This window comes from Vulpes lagopus, chromosome 14 (genome assembly GCF_018345385.1).
Source record: "Vulpes lagopus strain Blue_001 chromosome 14, ASM1834538v1, whole genome shotgun sequence".
NCBI lineage: Eukaryota > Metazoa > Chordata > Mammalia > Carnivora > Canidae > Vulpes > Vulpes lagopus.
Window position 1 is genome coordinate 30,049,413 of NC_054837.1, and position 17,637 is coordinate 30,067,049.

The 17,637-nt window shown below is 60.0% G+C and overlaps 1 protein-coding gene across 1 annotated transcript in view; it reads left to right on the forward strand.

The window, feature by feature from the left end:
* The window catches only part of HIP1R (huntingtin interacting protein 1 related), a 28,136-nt gene extending 11,835 nt beyond the window's left edge, over positions 1-16,301 (forward strand). The window contains exons 2-32 of the mRNA XM_041728658.1: positions 2,393-2,456; positions 2,908-3,050; positions 3,303-3,359; positions 4,729-4,809; positions 5,170-5,246; positions 5,539-5,600; positions 7,265-7,405; positions 8,199-8,256; positions 8,355-8,430; positions 8,596-8,736; positions 8,844-8,905; positions 8,979-9,051; positions 9,139-9,322; positions 9,414-9,502; positions 9,609-9,725; positions 9,819-9,920; positions 10,217-10,411; positions 11,194-11,341; positions 11,493-11,579; positions 11,958-12,065; positions 12,192-12,328; positions 12,581-12,691; positions 12,966-13,024; positions 13,257-13,287; positions 13,371-13,433; positions 13,800-13,900; positions 14,009-14,114; positions 14,224-14,347; positions 14,433-14,494; positions 14,586-14,792; positions 15,045-16,301. Of these exons, the coding sequence (XP_041584592.1) occupies positions 2,393-2,456; positions 2,908-3,050; positions 3,303-3,359; positions 4,729-4,809; positions 5,170-5,246; positions 5,539-5,600; positions 7,265-7,405; positions 8,199-8,256; positions 8,355-8,430; positions 8,596-8,736; positions 8,844-8,905; positions 8,979-9,051; positions 9,139-9,322; positions 9,414-9,502; positions 9,609-9,725; positions 9,819-9,920; positions 10,217-10,411; positions 11,194-11,341; positions 11,493-11,579; positions 11,958-12,065; positions 12,192-12,328; positions 12,581-12,691; positions 12,966-13,024; positions 13,257-13,287; positions 13,371-13,433; positions 13,800-13,900; positions 14,009-14,114; positions 14,224-14,347; positions 14,433-14,494; positions 14,586-14,792; positions 15,045-15,092 (3,114 nt within the window). The 3' untranslated portion in view covers positions 15,093-16,301. The remainder of the gene's footprint in view (positions 1-2,392; positions 2,457-2,907; positions 3,051-3,302; positions 3,360-4,728; positions 4,810-5,169; positions 5,247-5,538; positions 5,601-7,264; positions 7,406-8,198; positions 8,257-8,354; positions 8,431-8,595; positions 8,737-8,843; positions 8,906-8,978; positions 9,052-9,138; positions 9,323-9,413; positions 9,503-9,608; positions 9,726-9,818; positions 9,921-10,216; positions 10,412-11,193; positions 11,342-11,492; positions 11,580-11,957; positions 12,066-12,191; positions 12,329-12,580; positions 12,692-12,965; positions 13,025-13,256; positions 13,288-13,370; positions 13,434-13,799; positions 13,901-14,008; positions 14,115-14,223; positions 14,348-14,432; positions 14,495-14,585; positions 14,793-15,044) is intronic.
* Positions 16,302-17,637: the final 1,336 nt, after the last annotated feature.

The following is a 17,637-nucleotide window of genomic DNA, read 5'->3' on the forward strand; positions in this document are numbered from 1 at the left end:
TATGGAAGCCCCTTCCTGGTGTCTGCCCCAGGACTTGGGCAGGAGAGAAGGCCCACTCGGACTTCGGGCCCCATCTCTGCATCCACAGCTGCCTCCTGCACCTCTTCTGCATGTGTAGCTGTGCAGCTTGGGCTCTGCTCTTGCCCGGAATCTTCCCGATCAGGCTGGACCAGATGGCAGTCATCAGAAGAGCCAGCTCAGGTGTCAGAGCAGCTGGGGGATGGAGTTACACACCCTGGAGACCGGACACTCCTGGCTTATGAGGTGGCAGCTGCTTGCTGCTGGGGGAGGCATGGCCCCCACCTCCTTATCCTGTGCACTGCCACCTCTGCCTGGCCCTCCCAGCTCTGTGCCTGTATGGGAGAGAGGTGCCTGGGGTGCCGTATAGCAAACTCACTAAGGACACAACAGTCAGCTAGACCTGGTTTGGCCCTTAGGAGCTGCACAGACAGGACACCTAACCTCTCTATACCTCAATTTTTCTCATCAGGAAAGTGGGCTAGTAGCCATTTCCTAGGGCTGTTGCTGGAAGTGTGTGGCCTGTGCCTGGCACGTGGTAACCACCGAGGAAGTGGCAATTGGCGATCATCATTGTCACCACCACTGTTGTGGATGGAGTTTGGTCTGGGTGGGGTGTGGTTGTCACATGAGGCAGAGAGAAGTGAGTCCTGGGCTCGGCTGCTCTCCCAGTGGCTGCTCAGTGATGCTTCTTGAACAAAGGCTGGCACTGGAGCCTTAGGGAGGCTGTGCTGGCAGAGGGTCGGCAAACAGATGGCCAAGGGAACGTCCTGGGTCTGGCTCCCTGAGGCTTTGGGAGTAAGAGAAGCCAGAGCCTCTCTGGATTTCTCCCAGGACCCTGGGATGGGATGCCAGGAGAGTGGCCCCCTGAGCAGCCCACTGTGGGGTATGCAGCAGCCCCAGCACTCCTACATCCTGGCAGATGGGGCCACCCTGGGCTCTGTGGGGGCAGGGGGCTGGGCTGGGTTCAGAAGCTGCATCTCTGATCAGAGAGGACTGCCTTTGCTCCCATGGGGTTGCTTTCTTACAGAGGAAGTCTCCCAGTCTTGCCAAGTAGCCCAAAAGTCCATTCATAGTAGACGTGTTCATGAGGCTGGGCAGTTACATTGTATAGAAGCCAGAGATGGCTAGCGCAGTGGCCTCCAAGCTAAGAAGAAAGCAAGCATCATGGCTGCCCCTTGGGGCTCCCTTTGCCCTGTCCCCTTCCCACTCCTGCCCGAGTCAGACCACCATACCAGTGTGTCCTGTTGACAAGGCATTGACCTGCAGGCTCAGGTCCTGGCTGCAGGGTAAGCACATATGGCACCCCCACCCCATGCTCAGCCCATTGCAGGCTCTAGCATGGCCTGGGGGGTGGCCAGCCAGTGTGGGCCCCAGTAAAGGACCATCCTTCCCTGCAGTGGCATGGCAGGTCTTCTCCATCCACAAACACGGATGTCCTCAGCTCAGTGCTGAGCAGGTAGACATAGGCTTGTACAGTCTGCCCACAGGTGGAGAAGTAAAACCTATCCACAGGTAAACCCGGGGTCGACTATAGTTACTGGGTGAGTAGAGCCAGTAGCAACAGTAAGTGCCAGGGACCTTTGGTGAGGGAGTAGCTCCATTCGAGAAGCCTTGGGCTGTGCAGGCACTGAGCTAGGGGGAGGAGACAGGACCCCAACAGGTAGAGATGGGAGAGGACCTCTGCCCAGAATGCATTGGCTGCTTGCTCAGGGCCCAGGTGGCAGCAGTAGGTATGCTAGGTGGATCCCCCCACTTCCCGGGGCTCTAGTAGGGCCACGGTCACCATCTGCTTCAGTGAGGGTGGACGCTGAGTCAGGACTCATCCCCTCCCAGAGGGAGGTGGCCTGTGTGACAGATGGGCCACAGGACCTGGGTTTGTCCTGGTTCTCAGTGGAGTGGCTGTGTGGCCTTGCCCTATAGTAATGTGTATGTGTAGGGGGTGACACGTATCTTCATGGGGTGTCCTGAGGGCTCAGGAGGGACAGGATAGAAGATGCCATGTTGTTGCCACTGGCTGCTACCCTGGGGCCCGGGGCCGGCCTCACCTTCTAGAGTGAGCTAACCATGTGCAGGTGTCCTAGACGTGTCTCCTGCAGCCACCAGCAGCCACCAGCCAGCCTCTGTCCTTACTTCGCAGCCGCCTGAAGACTCCTAGTGGCTTTTTGGCATTGAGCATTGGCTCCGTTTGAGCTGCGCATATCCCGCAAAGGAAAGCGTCTTCAGAGCTCTGGTTCGCTTAGGTTGAGAGAATAGCCTTTCCCTCTGCATCTTTACACCTGCCTCCTGCTGGCGGGGAGAATCTGTCCTGTGTGCCTCCTGGGGAAGTCGGCCTGGTGGGTCTCTGAACTGTGCCTCCTCTGTTCCCTTCCAGGCCATTAGCATCAGCAAAGCCATCAACACCCAGGAGGCCCCGGTGAAGGAGAAGCACGCCCGGCGTATCCTCCCTCTGGGTGCCGCGGGGAGGGGGGCAGTGTGAGGAGGGCAGGGGCGCTGCAGGTGGCCGCGTCTGCCCTCGCTGGGACTGAGGCCGGAGGAGGCGGGTGCCCGCTCCTGGTGCTCGCTCCTGGCTCCTGTGGCCTTGGGCCCGCCGGCCTCCTGCCTTGCCCCTTTCCTTTCAGATTCTGCATCCCAGCTGGGGGCGACCATTTATCACCTTCGGCTGTTGAGCCTGGTTAAATTTGCGAGGCTTGACCTTGCTTGTTTGCTTGACTTTGGCTGAAAGCCGCAGCTTCCCCTGAACTGTGGCAGATGTGGAGGGAGAGGGGTGTTGGGAGAAGGTGCTGGGCGCCATGGGCCTCCCCCTGCATCACGTCGCTGTACTCGCTGGGTACCCCAGCCTTCTTCCCACTTGAGCCTGCTTCCCGCACTTGGCCTTGACCCTGCTAGGCATCATTCTGGGCACTCACCACGAGAAGGGCGCCTTCACCTTCTGGTCCTACGCCATCGGTCTGCCACTTCCCAGTAGCTCCATCCTCAGCTGGAAGTTCTGCCACGTTCTCCACAAGGTCCTCCGAGACGGGCACCCGAATGTGAGTAGCCGCTGTCCGCTGGTCCCGAGCGGGCAGGTCTCCCAGGCCCCCGTCTGCTGCTGCCCGAGCAGGCTGCCACCCCAGGGAGGCAGAGCAGCATGCCTCAGAAATGAGAGGTTGTCCCCGCATCTGCCTGCTGCCCGTCCCTCCACACGCTCAGCACGCTGGCGAGCACAGGGAGGGCCTCCTTGGGACCCTGCCCATGCAGGTCTGCTGCTTCATCCTTGTCCCCTGTCCTGTCTCGTGCTGCAGGTCCTGCATGACTGCCAGCGCCATCGGAGCAACATTCGGGAGATCGGAGACCTGTGGGTAGGTGCGGGGAACAAGCACAGTGGCCTTAGTGCCTTGCACAGTCCACCGGGTCTGGAAAGTCCAGCCACGGTTCTGCTCGGTGTTCCATCCCCCTGTGGGGCCGAGCGAATGGCGCTCCCTGCAGGTGGGCGTCTCTTCCCTCTACCACATTCTACTTTCCGAATCCTGGCTTCTTGACCCACCCCAGGGTTCCCTGCCACAGTGGCTCGAGGGTTTGCAAACTGTAGCTTGGAGTTTTATAAAGGTACTTCAGAAGTTCCATTAGCATGTGAGTCAAATGTGCTTGATACCAAATCCTAACCCATTTCACTTCCCCCAGAGCAGAAGTTAGGATGTTATCTGGAGATGTTGGCCTTGCTTTTAAGGCCTCCTATAGGAAATTTCATTAGCCAATGGGCCCCCCCAGCTCCAGACCTGGAGCAGCCTTTCAATCGCTGTGAGTTGGGAAATTGTGGCGACACCCAAGTCTGGGTGTCTGACTGGCAGGTACAGCCAGTGTGAGGGGTACAGACTCCTTGCTGCACCTCCGACCTAAAGACTGGCTGCTTTAGAATTTCCAGATTAGAAACTGGGTTCAAAAAAACTCCCCAGAAGATTTTTGTAATTGATTTTTTAATTTAAAGTCAATGAACATATAGTATATTATTAGCCTCAGAGGCAGAAGATTCTTCTCTACAGTAAAGTTTGAGAACCCCAAGAGCTTGTATTCTGGGTCCTCTTCAAGACCCTCAGGGAATTTGGGGGCTGCCAAGAGGGCTTCTGGCCTCATTTGTCTTCTGGGAGGACTGTTGGGAACTGACCAGAGGGAAGGCAGGACAGGGCATGGACTCCTGTTTCATGGATGTCCCTTGAAGTGAAAAAAAACAGTGTCCATGGTGCCCAGCTGGTGTGACCACAGGGGACACGGTGTTTGGAGGTGACAGGGGAGGCAGCTGGGAGGATATGTACATGCCCCGGGCAGAATGTGCCTCCCTGGCTGCCACCAGCATTTTAATGAAGTGTCCCAGCTCAGAGTTGGCCTGCTGCCCCGGACAAAGAGCCCTCTTCTCAACAAGAGTTTCTTTGGCAAGAAGGACTAGGAGTAAGATTAAATTAAAAAAAAAAAAAAAGTTAAAGAGCTGTGAACAAAGAGTAGGGTTGGCGGAGGTCCTTAGGACGGATGCGTTGGCCACCTCTGGCGGGCTGAGCAGAATGTGCACACGAACCTCTCTGTCCGTGTGGCAGGTGAAGGAAGGACATCCCACTGGCATGCTGCCCCTTCCCACCTCCACTTTCTTGCTTGCCCCAAGGCGTGTCCTAGTCCTGTAGAATTTGTGGGCACGTTCCTGGGGTAGCAGACCCTCACCCTGGGTTCTTGTCTCCACAGGGACATTTGCATGACCGCTACGGACAGCTGGTGAATGTTTACACCAAACTCTTGCTGACCAAAATCTCCTTCCACCTCAAGGTAGTTTCCTCGGGACACGCGGGGCTGGAGGGAGGGACCTTGGGCTTTCATCTCTGAGACATCCTGGAAAGCCTCCAGGTGGGATCTCCTGTGTCCTGATCTTGACCTGAGGGGACCTTAAGAGTCTGAGTACCTTGAGGCATTTCCCGCTGATGCTGGAGGTGGTCTCAACCTTGCCCTTGGCTCTGGGCAGCCTCTGGCCCTGGTCCCTGGGCTCTCCTGTTACCCACAGACCCCCTCAGCCAGTGCCCAGGGCAACTGAGGGCATCCCCAGCCTCGTCTCCTGTCCTCAGAAGCCAGAACCAGTTCTGGGCTGGGGCCAGCAGGGGCCTCACCTGAGTCGGGGTGTTGTCTCTGTAGCACCCCCAGTTTCCTGCGGGCCTGGAGGTGACAGACGAGGTGCTAGAGAAGACTGCTGGGACCGATGTCAACAACATGTGAGTTCCTCCGGACAGTGCAGCCACCTGGTGCTACTTCCTTTCTCGCTCAGTTTCCCCGATGGTTCCTGCAGCATTTCACACTCCGGGTGCCACGTGGGTGGGTGCTCGTCGTGGCTGGCTGAGGCTAGGGGTCCTGCTTCTCAGGGAGCTGGGGTTTATTTGGAATCGGGAATGTTTGGCTGCCCTCTGCAGAGGCATGTGGATAAACTCTGCTCCCTCTTCCCATCCGGGTGGTCTCTGGGATGAGTCCCCTGCCCCTCCACTCAGCCCCCCGCCTTCCCCTCCATAGCTTCCAGCTCACCGTGGAGATGTTTGATTACATGGACTGTGAGCTGAGGCTTTCTGAATCAGGTAAGCCAACCGAGGAGGAGGAGGCCTGGCCTGCTAGAGTCCAGTGATTCTCGGTGCTCACTGCCAGATGCAAAGTTAGCCTAACCAACTTACTGTGCTCCTGGCAGGAGTGAGTAACAGGGGACTCCAGGTGCCCCCAGGACATGGGGAGACCTGTTCACTGCCCCTGCAGAGTGGCAGTCCCCAGGGGTGTGTCCCGGGCATGGTGCTGTCAGGTTCCTGACCCCGGCTACCCCTGCCCAGCCTTGAGTATCTACAGAGCCCACCCCGGAGAGAGTTCGTTTTGGTCATCTTGCCTGTGTCCTGCTATAAAAGGCCTGTGAGTCATGTCGGACTTCCCAGCCCAGGAACCTGGCTGCTGCTGGACAGGAAATCTCAGAGGGTTTACCTTCCTAGGGCTGCAGAGGGGATTGTTCTGGGCGGCAACTTCAGGACATCTTGTTGGGTAACTCAGTGCTCTTTAGAGGAGAACGAGCAGCAAATGCCTTTTTAATGGAAGATCTAGACTTAGAGGTGGGTCTGGGCAGCCTCCTGGCATTCCTGCATCTGGACTTAGAGCTGTGTCCAGAGGAGCCCAGGTCCCACCAGGGAGTGAGGTCGTCAGCCTATGACTGGCAGAGATGAGCCATGCCTCCCCCAAGAGGGAAGGTAGAGAAAATCCCTCAGTGGAGAAATGGTTTTGCCTTGTATAAAACCCAAAATGGTATTTTATGTGTGTTTCAGTTTTTACAGGAAAATGCACTTGATGTGACATGTTAAGGTTTAGAAAGGTGAAGGACCATCCTTAGCTGGTGCGTCCTCCTCATCCCTTTCCTCCTGGGCATTCTTGTGTCACTGTGGAGGTTTGCAAATGGTCCCACCCTGGGCCGTGTGAGCATAGGACCCCAGGGCCTGGGGCCCGACATCTGGAACAGCGTCCTGGCATCTGTAGTGTGTGTGGGCCATGCTGGCATGTGGTCTGCCCATTGTCATTTCTCTCTCTGCCCTGGAGAAGAGGCTGATCACAGTGGGGGCAGCCTCATGTTTGTCTCTTTCCCTCCTAGTTGGCTGATCTGATGAAAGGTTTGATTGTCAGGGGCAGAGGAGACTGACCCCGGGTGCAAGTGAGGTTTGGGGGTCACTTGGGGTTTGCAGAACTGAGTCCTGAGCTGGCTGCCGTGTAGTTGACTTCTCTCCCCATAGTTATGAGGCACTTGGCTACACAGCCTTGAACCTCCTTGTTTCCCTGACACATAGGGGGAGCTTGAGGCCCATGGGTACAGGACCGTCCGAGGCTCCTTGTCTCTCCAGCCCCTTGGCTTGGGCGCACTGCGTAGAGGCTGTCAGGAAGCCCTGGCCTCACAGAGCTGTATTCTAATTGCCCGGACTTGCCATCGCCCTCGTTTGTGGGGACCCTGGGGCTCAGTCTGGGGCAGCCACAGCACAGGGGGCTCTCCTCTCCTAGCCGTTCAGAGCATGTTGGTGTCTAAAGACATGGGGCAGAGTTATCCTGCCTGGCTGGGACTGGCAAGGCAGGTACCCGGGCCATCACCTCCTGGGGTTGTTCTGACGATGCCCTGGGATGATGGTGTGGGGCCCGCAAGCCACCGCTGTTCTCTCGGTGGCTGTCACTGAGGCTGCATGGCTCCCTGTGCTCACGCTTCTCCCTCCACCTCTGTTTGCAGTTTTCCGACAGCTCAACACGGCCATTGCCGTTTCCCAGATGTCCTCAGGCCAGTGCCGCCTGGCTCCCCTCATCCAGGTCATCCAGGACTGCAGCCACCTCTACCACTACACAGTCAAGCTCATGTTCAAGCTGCACGCCTGTAAGTCCCCCAGCACCCTGCCGCAGGCCCCCCGAGGTTCAGCCGGAGCACAAAGGGCTGTGTTTAAGCAGCTTACGTTGATAGACATTTACTGCAGCAGAGATGAAAATAGAGACCGTTCTTAAATACTTATTAATTAAATGTAGCAAAAATAAATTCATTACCCATTAATGTAACAGCATAGTTGTTACAGAAAATCACTGTTTTCCAACACAAAGATTTATCAAGAAGAGGGGCAGAGCTTTCCATGTTGGCACTTCTCTGAAAGGCCTGGCCTCTGGGGAGGCAGCGGGTGTCTGCGTTCAGCTGCCACAGCATCTCACGTCCTGCGACTGGCACAACGAGTCCAACATGGCCCATGTCCCCTCCTTCGTGTTCATGAGGGCTTTGGCCCTGGTGGACCCCCTGAGGAGGTCTCAGTCACCACATCCCGCTCTGAGAACCACTGGCCTGGGGTGTGTAAGCTGTTTGAATGCTGTCAGCCCAGGCTGGAGTCCAGACGCAGCTTTGCAGTGCGCCCACAGGCATGCTCGGCTTCGGTTTGCTGTGGTCAGGATGCTGACTTGCATGCACCTGTTCCCCTTCTCAAAGTTGAGAGCTGAACCCCCACAGAGGCCTCACATCACTCTCCCAGTTGGTTTGTGGGCCTGGACAGGCAGTAGGTGCTCTCTCCTCTCTGATGGTTTCTAGAACGTGATGGAGCAGGGTGGGAGGGGGAAGGAAGGATGTTGAGTCTTTGCAAGCTGCAAGCAGGGGGCAGAGAGGAAGTCTTGTCGCACGTCACTGCCCTCAGGTCTCCCAGCAGACACCCTGCAAGGCCACAGGGACCGGTTCCACGAGCAGTTCCACAGGTACAGCCCGGGCAGAGAGGAGGCGCTGGGGCCTGGTGAGCTGGGGCTGCCTGGCTGGGCCTGGCTCAACCGTGACCTCGCGTCTTCTGCCCCCGCAGCCTCAGAAACTTCTTCCGCAGAGCCTCTGACATGCTGTACTTCAAGCGGCTCATCCAGATTCCCCGGCTGCCCGAGGTACCTGCCATCCTCCTGAGGCTGACCCTGGGATGTATCCTTGTTCCCTCTCTGGGCATTCAGAGAACCCTGGGGGGTCCCCACATGGACTCTGGGGATGGCTGAGGGGGGCTTCTTCCAGGCGCCACAGGCAGTTCCCACACATTGCACCCCCCCAACCCCCAGGGACCTCCCAACTTCCTGCGAGCCTCGGCTCTAGCTGAGCACATCAAGCCTGTGGTGGTGATCCCGGAGGAGGCCCCCGAGGATGAGGAGCCGGAAAATCTCATTGAGATCAGCACGGGGCCCCCGGCTGGGGAGCCAGTGGTGAGGCCCCCCCTCTTCCCATTAGGTGTTGGGCAACTGGGCCTCCCTCTGTGCCCCCTCCCTTGGCCTGGGGGTAATGGCAGTGGGTCACCATGCTTGTGTGGCAGGTGGTGGCTGACCTCTTCGAGCAGACATTTGGACCCCCCAATGGCTCCTTGAAGGATGATAGGTGAGGGCCCCGGGTGCTGCCTGCGGTGGGTGCTCTGTTGTCAGGACCCAGCTTGAAGGCCATTTGTCCCCAGGGATGTGCAGATTGAGACCCTGAAGAGAGAGGTGGAGGCACTCCGGGCAGAGCTAGAGAAGATCAGATTGGAGGTAAAGACGTGGGGCCAGGCTGTGTGGTACCCCCCGCTCCCCCACTGGTGGGCAGGGCCTCCATGATGCTGTCCCTCTGCTGAGCAGGCCCAGCGCTACGTCTCCCAGCTAAAGGGCCAGGTGAACACGCTAGAGGCCGAGCTGGAGGAGCAGCGGAAGCAGAAGCAGAAGGCACTGGTGGACAATGAGCAGCTTCGGCATGAGTTGGCCCAGCTGCAGGCCGCCCAGCGGGAGGGCGAGCGGAACCAGGGCCTGCGCGAGGAGGCCGAGAGTGCGTGAGCAACACAGAGTGCAGGGGTGCAGGGGTGCGGGGCGGCCAGTGGGTGGGCGCCTGGGTCCACCGCCTCACCTGTCCTCTGCAGAGAAGGCCAGTGCCACCGAGGCGCGCTACCAGAAGCTCAAGGAGAAACACAGTGAGCTCATCAGCACACACGCCGAGCTGCTCAGGAAGGTAGGTGGGGGCACAGCCGTGGCAGCCAGTGCTGAGCACGGTTGGCTGGAGGACCGCAGGCCCCGGCGGCGGTGGTGGAGCAAGAGTCTGTACCCTACCTGTGCAGAACGCAGACACAGCCAAGCAGCTGACAGTGACACAGCAGAGCCAGGAGGAGGTGGCACGGGTGAAGCAGCAGCTGGCCTTCCAGATGGAGCAAGTGAAACGGGAGTCGGAGATGAAGGTGTGGCCACAGCTGTGGCGTCCCTTCCCCTGACCCTCACCCTGCCCCACTGCTCCCCGCCCCTCCCCGCCGTGACACCCTGTCCTGTCCCAGCTGGAGGAGCAGAGTGACCTGCTAGAGAAGCTCAAGAAGGAGCTGGAGGCCAAGGCGGGAGAGCTGGTGCGCACACAGGAGGCCCTGACCCGCACTGAGCAGGTATGGCTGTCATGGTGGGGTGGCCTCCCAGGAGCCAGCAGGACAGGAGTTAGGGTCCTCCTTCCTGTGAACATGGCCATGCCCAGATGCCCCTAGGTTGAATCAGAGCAGTCCTGGGGTGCAGCTCTGACTCAGCACAAGGGGGACACAGGAAACGGGCCCAGACTATCAGCAAGTTCTCAGTCTAAGGGGAGAATGATGACAACATGGCTCTCAGGAATTGTCTGTACATTCGGGTGGGGGCGAGGGGCGGGTGAGGTCTCCGGAAGCCCTACTCACGTCCCGGGCGTTCACAGAGCGGGTTGGAGCTGAGCTCGAGGCTGGATGCGCTGAGTGCAGAGAAGGCTGCGCTGAGCAGTGCTGTGCAGCAGCGGGAGGCGGACCTCCTGGTGGCCCAGGGCCTGGTGCAGGAGAAGGAGGAGGCGCTGAGCCGCGAGCAGCAGCGCAGCTCCCAGGAGAGGGCTGAGCTACAGGGGCAGCTGGCAGACAAGGTAACAGCGTCCCCTGAGCCCACTCAGCGGGTGAGGGCGCGGGTCCCAGCGTGTCCACACTGTATTTCTGGAACATTTTACCACTCTGAAAGGAAACTACCTGCTAAGCAGCTAATCCCCACCTGCTGCCATCAGTCCCGGCCCCTGGCATGCTCTCACCTACTCTCTCTGGATTGACCTATGCCAGACATTGCTCATAGATGGGCCCGCACGATAGGACTGGCGTCTCCCACTGAGCAGTGTTTACAAGGTTCCTCCGTGTGCCACGGCTCAGTAATATTCCATCACGTGGACAGGCCGAATTCTGTTTATCTGTTCATTGTTAAGGAGCATTTGGCTTCTTTCTACCTTTTGGCTGTTGATGCCGCCAGGACCAAGTGCTGTGCCGTTTTCATTCCCGCCAGGAGTGGATGCGGTTTCCTACCTCCCTATATCCTTGACAGCACATGTTGTCAGTGGTTTTCCTTTTAGCCACCCTCGCGGGTGTGAGGTGGTAGCTTATTGTGATTTTGCCTTGCATTTCCCTACGGGTTAAGGATGTTGGATATCTTTTGTGTGTTCGTTGTCTTTTGTGTATCTTGGGGAGAAAGGTTTGTTCAGATCCTTTGCCTACTTTTTAACTGGGGTGTCTGTCTTTTTATTGCTGAGCTGTCTCCTCTGCTCCCGAGGAGCAGCCCAAGCTCTGGGGTCAAGTGGCAGCTCCCCTCAGCCCCCCACACACACACAGTGAGGGTCCCAGCCGGCCACTGCGGGTCTCTAAGCTGCCTCTCCTCTCCCACCAGGAGTGTCAGGAGGAGGAGCTGCAGCGGAGGCTCCTGGACGAGCAGTTTGCAGTGCTGCAGGGCACTGCCACCGAGGCCGAGCGCATCCTGCAGGACGCTGTGGCCAAGCTCGACGACCCCCTGCACCTGCGCTGCACCAGCTCCCCAGGTGAGGCTGCAGGGCGGGCACTCAGGCCATTGGGGCCTTGCCTTTCCTTCGTTGCCTGGATGGGTGCGCAGCCCACCCTAAGAGAAGTGGCATTAGGGCTCTGGGGCCCCTGGCAGGCTCCACCCCTCACCACTTCTCCCCGTGCTTGCAGACTACCTGGTGAGCAGGGCACAGGCAGCTCTGGACGCTGTGAGTGCCCTGGAGAAGGGCCATGCCCAGTACCTGAACTCCAGGTCAGGTAAGTGGGGCGGTGGGGAGACTGGAGGGACCCAGGCAGGCAGGGCAGAGGCCCCGGCCGGGGGTGCCCAGTCTGCTGGCCATGGCTGCCTCCTGCCACTGTGGAGTTTCTCTGAGCCGTGCCCCCATCCACACCCACTGGGAGCCCAGTCCTGCCCGCTCTGTGAACCTGGGGTCACTCAGACATAGCTTTGTTCCCTACTTGGCTGCGGTCTAGCCACTTGACTGTGGCCCCTCCGAGCCTGCCTCTTCTCCATAAACTGGAGCTGTGGCACCCATTGGGCTTTCTGGGCAGAGGACACAAGCAGCCTGCTGTAGGCCCCAGTCTGGGCCTTGCTGCGTGGCAGTGGCATAGGGTTTGTCTCTCCTTTCCACACAGATAGCTCTGTGCTGGTGGCAGCCCTGACCCAGTTCTCCTACCTGGCTGCAGACACCATTATTAATGGCAGCGCCACCTCCCACCTGGCCCCCACCGACCATGCTGACCGTAAGTGTGCGCCAGGCTTTACTCACGGTGCCCACAGGGGACCCAGGGTCCTTGTGTCAGACCCAGTGCGCGGCCTTCTTCCAGGGCTCCCAGGTACCTGGCCCCCTGACAGTGCTCTCTCCCCAGGCCTGATGGACACGTGCCGGGAGTGTGGGGCCCGGGCTCTGGAGCTCCTGGGTCTCCTGCAGGAGCAGCAGACTCTGCCCCTGGCCCAGCCCAGCCTGGTGGGGAACCCCCTACAAAGCATCCTTCAGCTGGCCCAGGTGAGGTGTGCAGCCATGGCACTGAACATGGGCTGGTGTCTGGAGGGGTGATGATCCTGGGGTGAGGCTTGGGTCCCCAATTTCTCTGCACCTCCTTTTAGTTTGGGCTGAACAGGTGCTCTTGTGCAGAGCTGGCAGCTGGAGGACACTGGGCAGGGACAGAGCACCGCCCCCCAGCATGCTGCTGCTCTAGCCTCTCCCAGACTCCTTCAGGAGTCCACCCGTCTGACTCCTACATGCCCTCTTCCCCAGGAGCTGAAGCCCAAGAGCCTGGATGTGCGTCAGGAGGAGCTTGGGGCCATGGTGGACAAGGAGATGGCGGCCACATCCGCTGCCATTGAAGATGCTGTGAGGAGGATTGAGGTGACGACTGGGGGCTGGGCTGGGCCAAATGTAGGCTGTGGCCACCTCTGCACCCCTTCTGTGCATGGGCCGGTGGCCTCTGCAGGTCACAGCTGGCTTTTCTGCCTAGAGCCGCCCCCTGCACCCCCTGCCCTGTCTCCCTCCAGCCTCTTCCTCCTCTCCCTCCCCAGCTGGGTGGTTGTTTGGGGGGTGTGGGGCTGGCCCAGCACCGCATCCCCCTTCCTCCCACACTGCCCCCCTCCTAGCCTGCTCACAGCTCTGTCACTGGGTGTAGGACATGATGAACCAGGCTCGCCATGCCAGCTCCGGGGTGAAGCTGGAGGTGAATGAAAGGTGAGCCTCATGCCCCTCCACCCCCGTCCCCCCCAGAATCCAGGGTGTTCTGTCCTGCTTGCTCAGCTCTCCAGAGGGGACTGGAAACAATCAGAGCACACCCTGCCCCATGGGCCCACCCTGCTGAGCACTTGTGTCAGGCCTGGTAGTTGTTCAGAGGTCACACTCCCTGGGGTCACCCTGTAGAATCTTTTCTGTCTCATCACCTACACCTGCTGCTTCTCCCCCTCAGGATCCTCAATTCCTGCACAGACCTGATGAAGGTGAGTGGCTGGCTGGGATCCCAGGATGGATGATGTGCCTGGGAAAGCCGCCCCGAGAATGACCTGTGCCTTGGTCTTGGCAGGCCATCCGGCTCTTGGTGACAACATCCACCAGCCTGCAGAAGGAAATTGTGGAGAGCGGCAGGGTGAGTGAGCTGAGTGAGCGGGGCCCTTCCTGTCAGGCCACGAGGCTGGGCCAGCAAGGGCCAGATTCCTGAAATGGGCGTGACCTCAGAGCCCTCCTCATCCCAGACCACGATCCAGGATCCCCCATCCCCAGTGGCTTCAGCTGACCTCCAGGCTCCTTTGGGTATGGGCTTCCCGGAGTGTGAAGTGATGAGGACCCCCCTCCCCAGAATGCACACAATGTGCCCAGGAGTCACACCTGCATCTCCCCCATGGCCCACGGATGTCCCCTCGTGGCTGAGGTGACAGAGGGGCCCCTGTGGGGATCCCTTGCCCCGTGACATCACTGACTGGTCCACCCTTCCCTGCCTTCCTGTCGCCACTAGGGGGCAGCCACGCAGCAGGAGTTTTATGCCAAGAACTCTCGGTGGACTGAAGGCCTCATCTCTGCCTCCAAGGCTGTTGGCTGGGGAGCCTCACAGCTGGTGTATGTCGCCCCAGGTGGGGGGGCAGCAGGGTGTGTGGTGCTCGGGGTCTCGGGGAGGGAGTGTGGTGGTGGCTTGGAGACCCAGGCCCTGCCCGGCTCTGTCTGCAGGGAGTCAGCGGACAGGGTGGTGCTCCACATGGGCAAGTACGAAGAGCTCATCGTCTGCTCCCACGAGATCGCAGCCAGCACAGCCCAGCTTGTGGCCGCCTCCAAGGTGAAGCTCTGTGCGTGGTGGCCTCTAGCCTCGGCCTCGACTCTGGGCTGTGCCAGGAAGTGCGCATGATGAGGGGGGGTGAGCCTGACCTGCCCCCACATGCCCCCAGGTGAAGGCGGACAAGCGCAGCCCCCACCTGAGCCGCCTCCAGGAGTGCTCCCGCACCGTCAACGAGATGGCTGCCAATGTGGTGGCCTCTACCAAGTCAGGCCAGGAGCAGATTGAAGAAAGAGGTGAGTGTGGGTCCTGGTAACAGCTGGGTGGGCGTGGGCGTGGGTGTGGGCACAGACACTCACCCCCTGCCTGCTCTGGCTGCAGACACCATGGACTTCTCTGGCCTGTCCCTCATCAAGCTGAAGAAGCAGGAGATGGAGACCCAGGTGCGTGCCTGTTCCTCTTTGGGGACTGAGCTCCGGGCGGGTGGGGAGGACAGGCCGTGAGGCTACCCTGAGTGGGCATGCGGGGCTGCAGGTCCGTGTCCTGGAACTGGAGAAGACACTGGAGGCTGAGCGTGTGCGGCTGGGAGAGCTTCGGAAGCAGCACTACGTGCTGGCTGGTGCCGTGGGGACACCCAGTGAGGAGGATCCGGGCCGACCCAGTGCTGCCGCCCGCAGCGGGTCCTCCAAGAAGCCACCCCTGGCCCAGAAGCCCAGTATGGCTCCCCGGCAGGACCACCAGGTGCCAGGCGTCAGCACTGGGGCAGGGAGGGGCCCTGGGGGTAACGTCTCTGTCGCTGCTCCCTGGTCTGCAGGGCACAGGGCCTTGGGAAAGTGGGGAAAGTTAGAAAACTCTGACGGGAGCAGAAATGCCGCCCCAGCAGCATGGGGCGGGTGGGAGGCTTGCCCAAGGGAGAGATGCAGGGGACCGAGGGTGGCTAGGGTGTCTGGGGCCTGGCCATGTCCACTGAGCCCCTTCCTTTGACTCTTGCAGCTCGACAAGAAGGATGGCGTCTACCCAGCTCAACTCGTGAACTACTAGGCTCCCGAGGGGTCCAGTGGGGAGGCTAGTGGGCAGGCCTGGGCCTCGTGTGGCTGCCCCAACTTGGCTGAGAAGCCTCCAAGGGCTGTGGTCCCCTGCCCCACGGCCAGGCCCAGCGTCCCCGGCCCCAGCCCTTGCTGAACCCAAAGGATCAGAGATAGGGATGGTTCTCCCGGACGTGAGTCTATCTGCAACAGGCACCCAGAGCAGCCAGGACCGAGCAGGCCTGAGCCACAGATCTTCAGGAAATCTATGGAACATTTGTCATATTCTGAGTTAGAGCTTTCCTTCATGAGTCTGTATTGTATTCACCCTGGGAAGCAGGGCCACCAGAGAGGGTGTTTGAGCAGGGCCTCCCCTGCCTTTTGAACTCAAGGTCTGAGGTTAATAATGGAGAGCGGGTCCATGCTGGCTGCCAGGGACGTAGGCAAGATGTCACCTATTTGTAGCCTCGGAGACGGGCCTCGGATGGACTCAGGCAAAGACGACTGCTCCAGAGCAGCCTAGGGCTACTGCCCATTCTCCTTGGGCCTCCCTCTAAGGCCTGAGTGATGGGAGCAGAGGGTGTGACCTTAGTGTGGAGAGAGGCAGGCCCAGCACTGCTGCCAGGCAGGGCAGATGTGGTGGCCGAGACCCCCACCCCATGGGCACTGGTGCTGTGCCGCCACCACTCCTGCTGACATCTGTGCTGACCCTCCTGTTTCCCCGTGTTCGTGCCCCTGCTCACTGCTCCTGCCCTGGAGGACCCCCCCACCCCGTTCTGCGTGTTCTGGTCGCCCTCCCCCCACCCCCCCTCCACCCTCTCCTCCCTCCTGAAGGCCTCCCGGGGAACTAGGATGTCTGCCTGCCACCCTCCAGATGGCAGCCACCCCACAAGATGCCAGGCTGAGGGCATCTTGTGCCCCACAGGAAGGGGGCCACCTGGCAGCCTAGCCACAACCTTGCCCCACCCTTGGCCTCCTGGACCCCACTTGGAGGATTTGCGAGACTGGGTGTTTCTTGAGCCCCCACCCCAACTCGGGGGAGTGGTTGTGGGGAGGGAGGGAGGGACCAGCAGCATAGGCTCTGCGAACTCTGCCTCTGCCCCAGGTGAGGCGGTCTGGTCCCTGCCAAGGTCTGCAGAGCAGCAGGGAGCCGGCTCTTTTGCTTTGCCTTTAGTATTTCCTTGTTGGAAGAGTCAGATTGGCAATAAAACTCACTTGGACTGCTGCCCTCCGGTGAGGGGCCACGCCCGGGCTGTTCCTTTCTCTGGGGCCAGGACCTGCCCCACGGGGTGGGGATCACTTAGTTTCTGCAGGTGTCAGAGCCGTTGGAGCCACGGAGGAGCTTGCTAGAGCTGCTGCCAGGAAGCGCCCTGGCCCGTCTCCTGGGGGGTTTGGGACGGATGCCCGGATGCTCCACTCACAGCTGAGCCCCCCTCCCCCGGGGTTCTTGTCCCTGCTCCCCCAGGCTGCTCAGAAGCCACACTGCTTTGGGAAGGGAGGAGTGACATGGAGTCCCCGCAGTTAAGACCGGCCCAAGTCCAGGCTGGGCGCTGCCGACCCGGCCTCCTAGCTGGTCCGCACTGACCGGCTACACCCAGCCTTCCGTGGGGGCGCCTGACAGGCTGCGGGCACGCACTTCCCGGGGGGCAGCCCTGAGCCTGAGCGGCTCGGCCAGGCAGGCCTTTGCGCCCTGCTCTCCGCGCGCCCCCTTCCCCCGCGGTCACCAACATCTGTGGAACAGACTGTGCTGGTCAGGGCAGAAGAGGGTGGGTAGCCTGAGTCCCACTCCCTGGGCCTGGCTTTCCCGAAGGAGGGGATGGGGCCCCGCCGCCCCCCAGGCCCTCCAGGCCGGTTGGGAGGCGTGCGTGGGGTCGTCAGGGCTTTGTCAACTCCATGAAGGGGAGAATGGAGGAGCCGGTGTCTGGTTCTCATTTGTAAGGGAAAACAGCTTCAGAAAGGACGTTAAAGCAGATGATTGGCTCCACCCAATACAAACCAGTGAAAATTGGCAGGAGTTGACTGCACTCACTCATCCAAAGGAACGTTAGCCTGATTTGACACGACGTCCTCAGTGAGCAAACCTTTAGCTGGAAGCCCCGAGAAGCCCCTCGGTCTATCTCCACCCCCCCCCCCCCCCAGTGCCTCCCCGACCCTCCCAGAGGCGAGGACCAGACAAGGCTGGCGCAGCCCAGTCTAGCGCGTGTCCCCACCGCAGGCTACAAATTTGGCTGGAAACTTCCTCAGCAGCTGCTGGAGAAAGAGAAACTATCTCAGATTCTAAGAAAAGCGTTTGCCTTCCTCCCGGGCCAGCCCCGCAGTCGTCCTTTGCGGGTCCTCTGCGTAGGGAGGTAGGGAGCGTACACTAGAGCGTACACAGGCTGTTCCCACTGCGCAGTGAGCAAGGCCCCTGCCCTCAGCCGGGGGGGCAGGTCCTTCCCCAGCTTCCAGAGGGAAGCAGCACCTAACTCCCCCTGGGACTACTGCCTGGGGGGGGGGGGTCCCCGCTCCAGAACAAAATGTCACCCACTGACTTCTGAATTCCCAGGAGCAGTGCAGTCCAT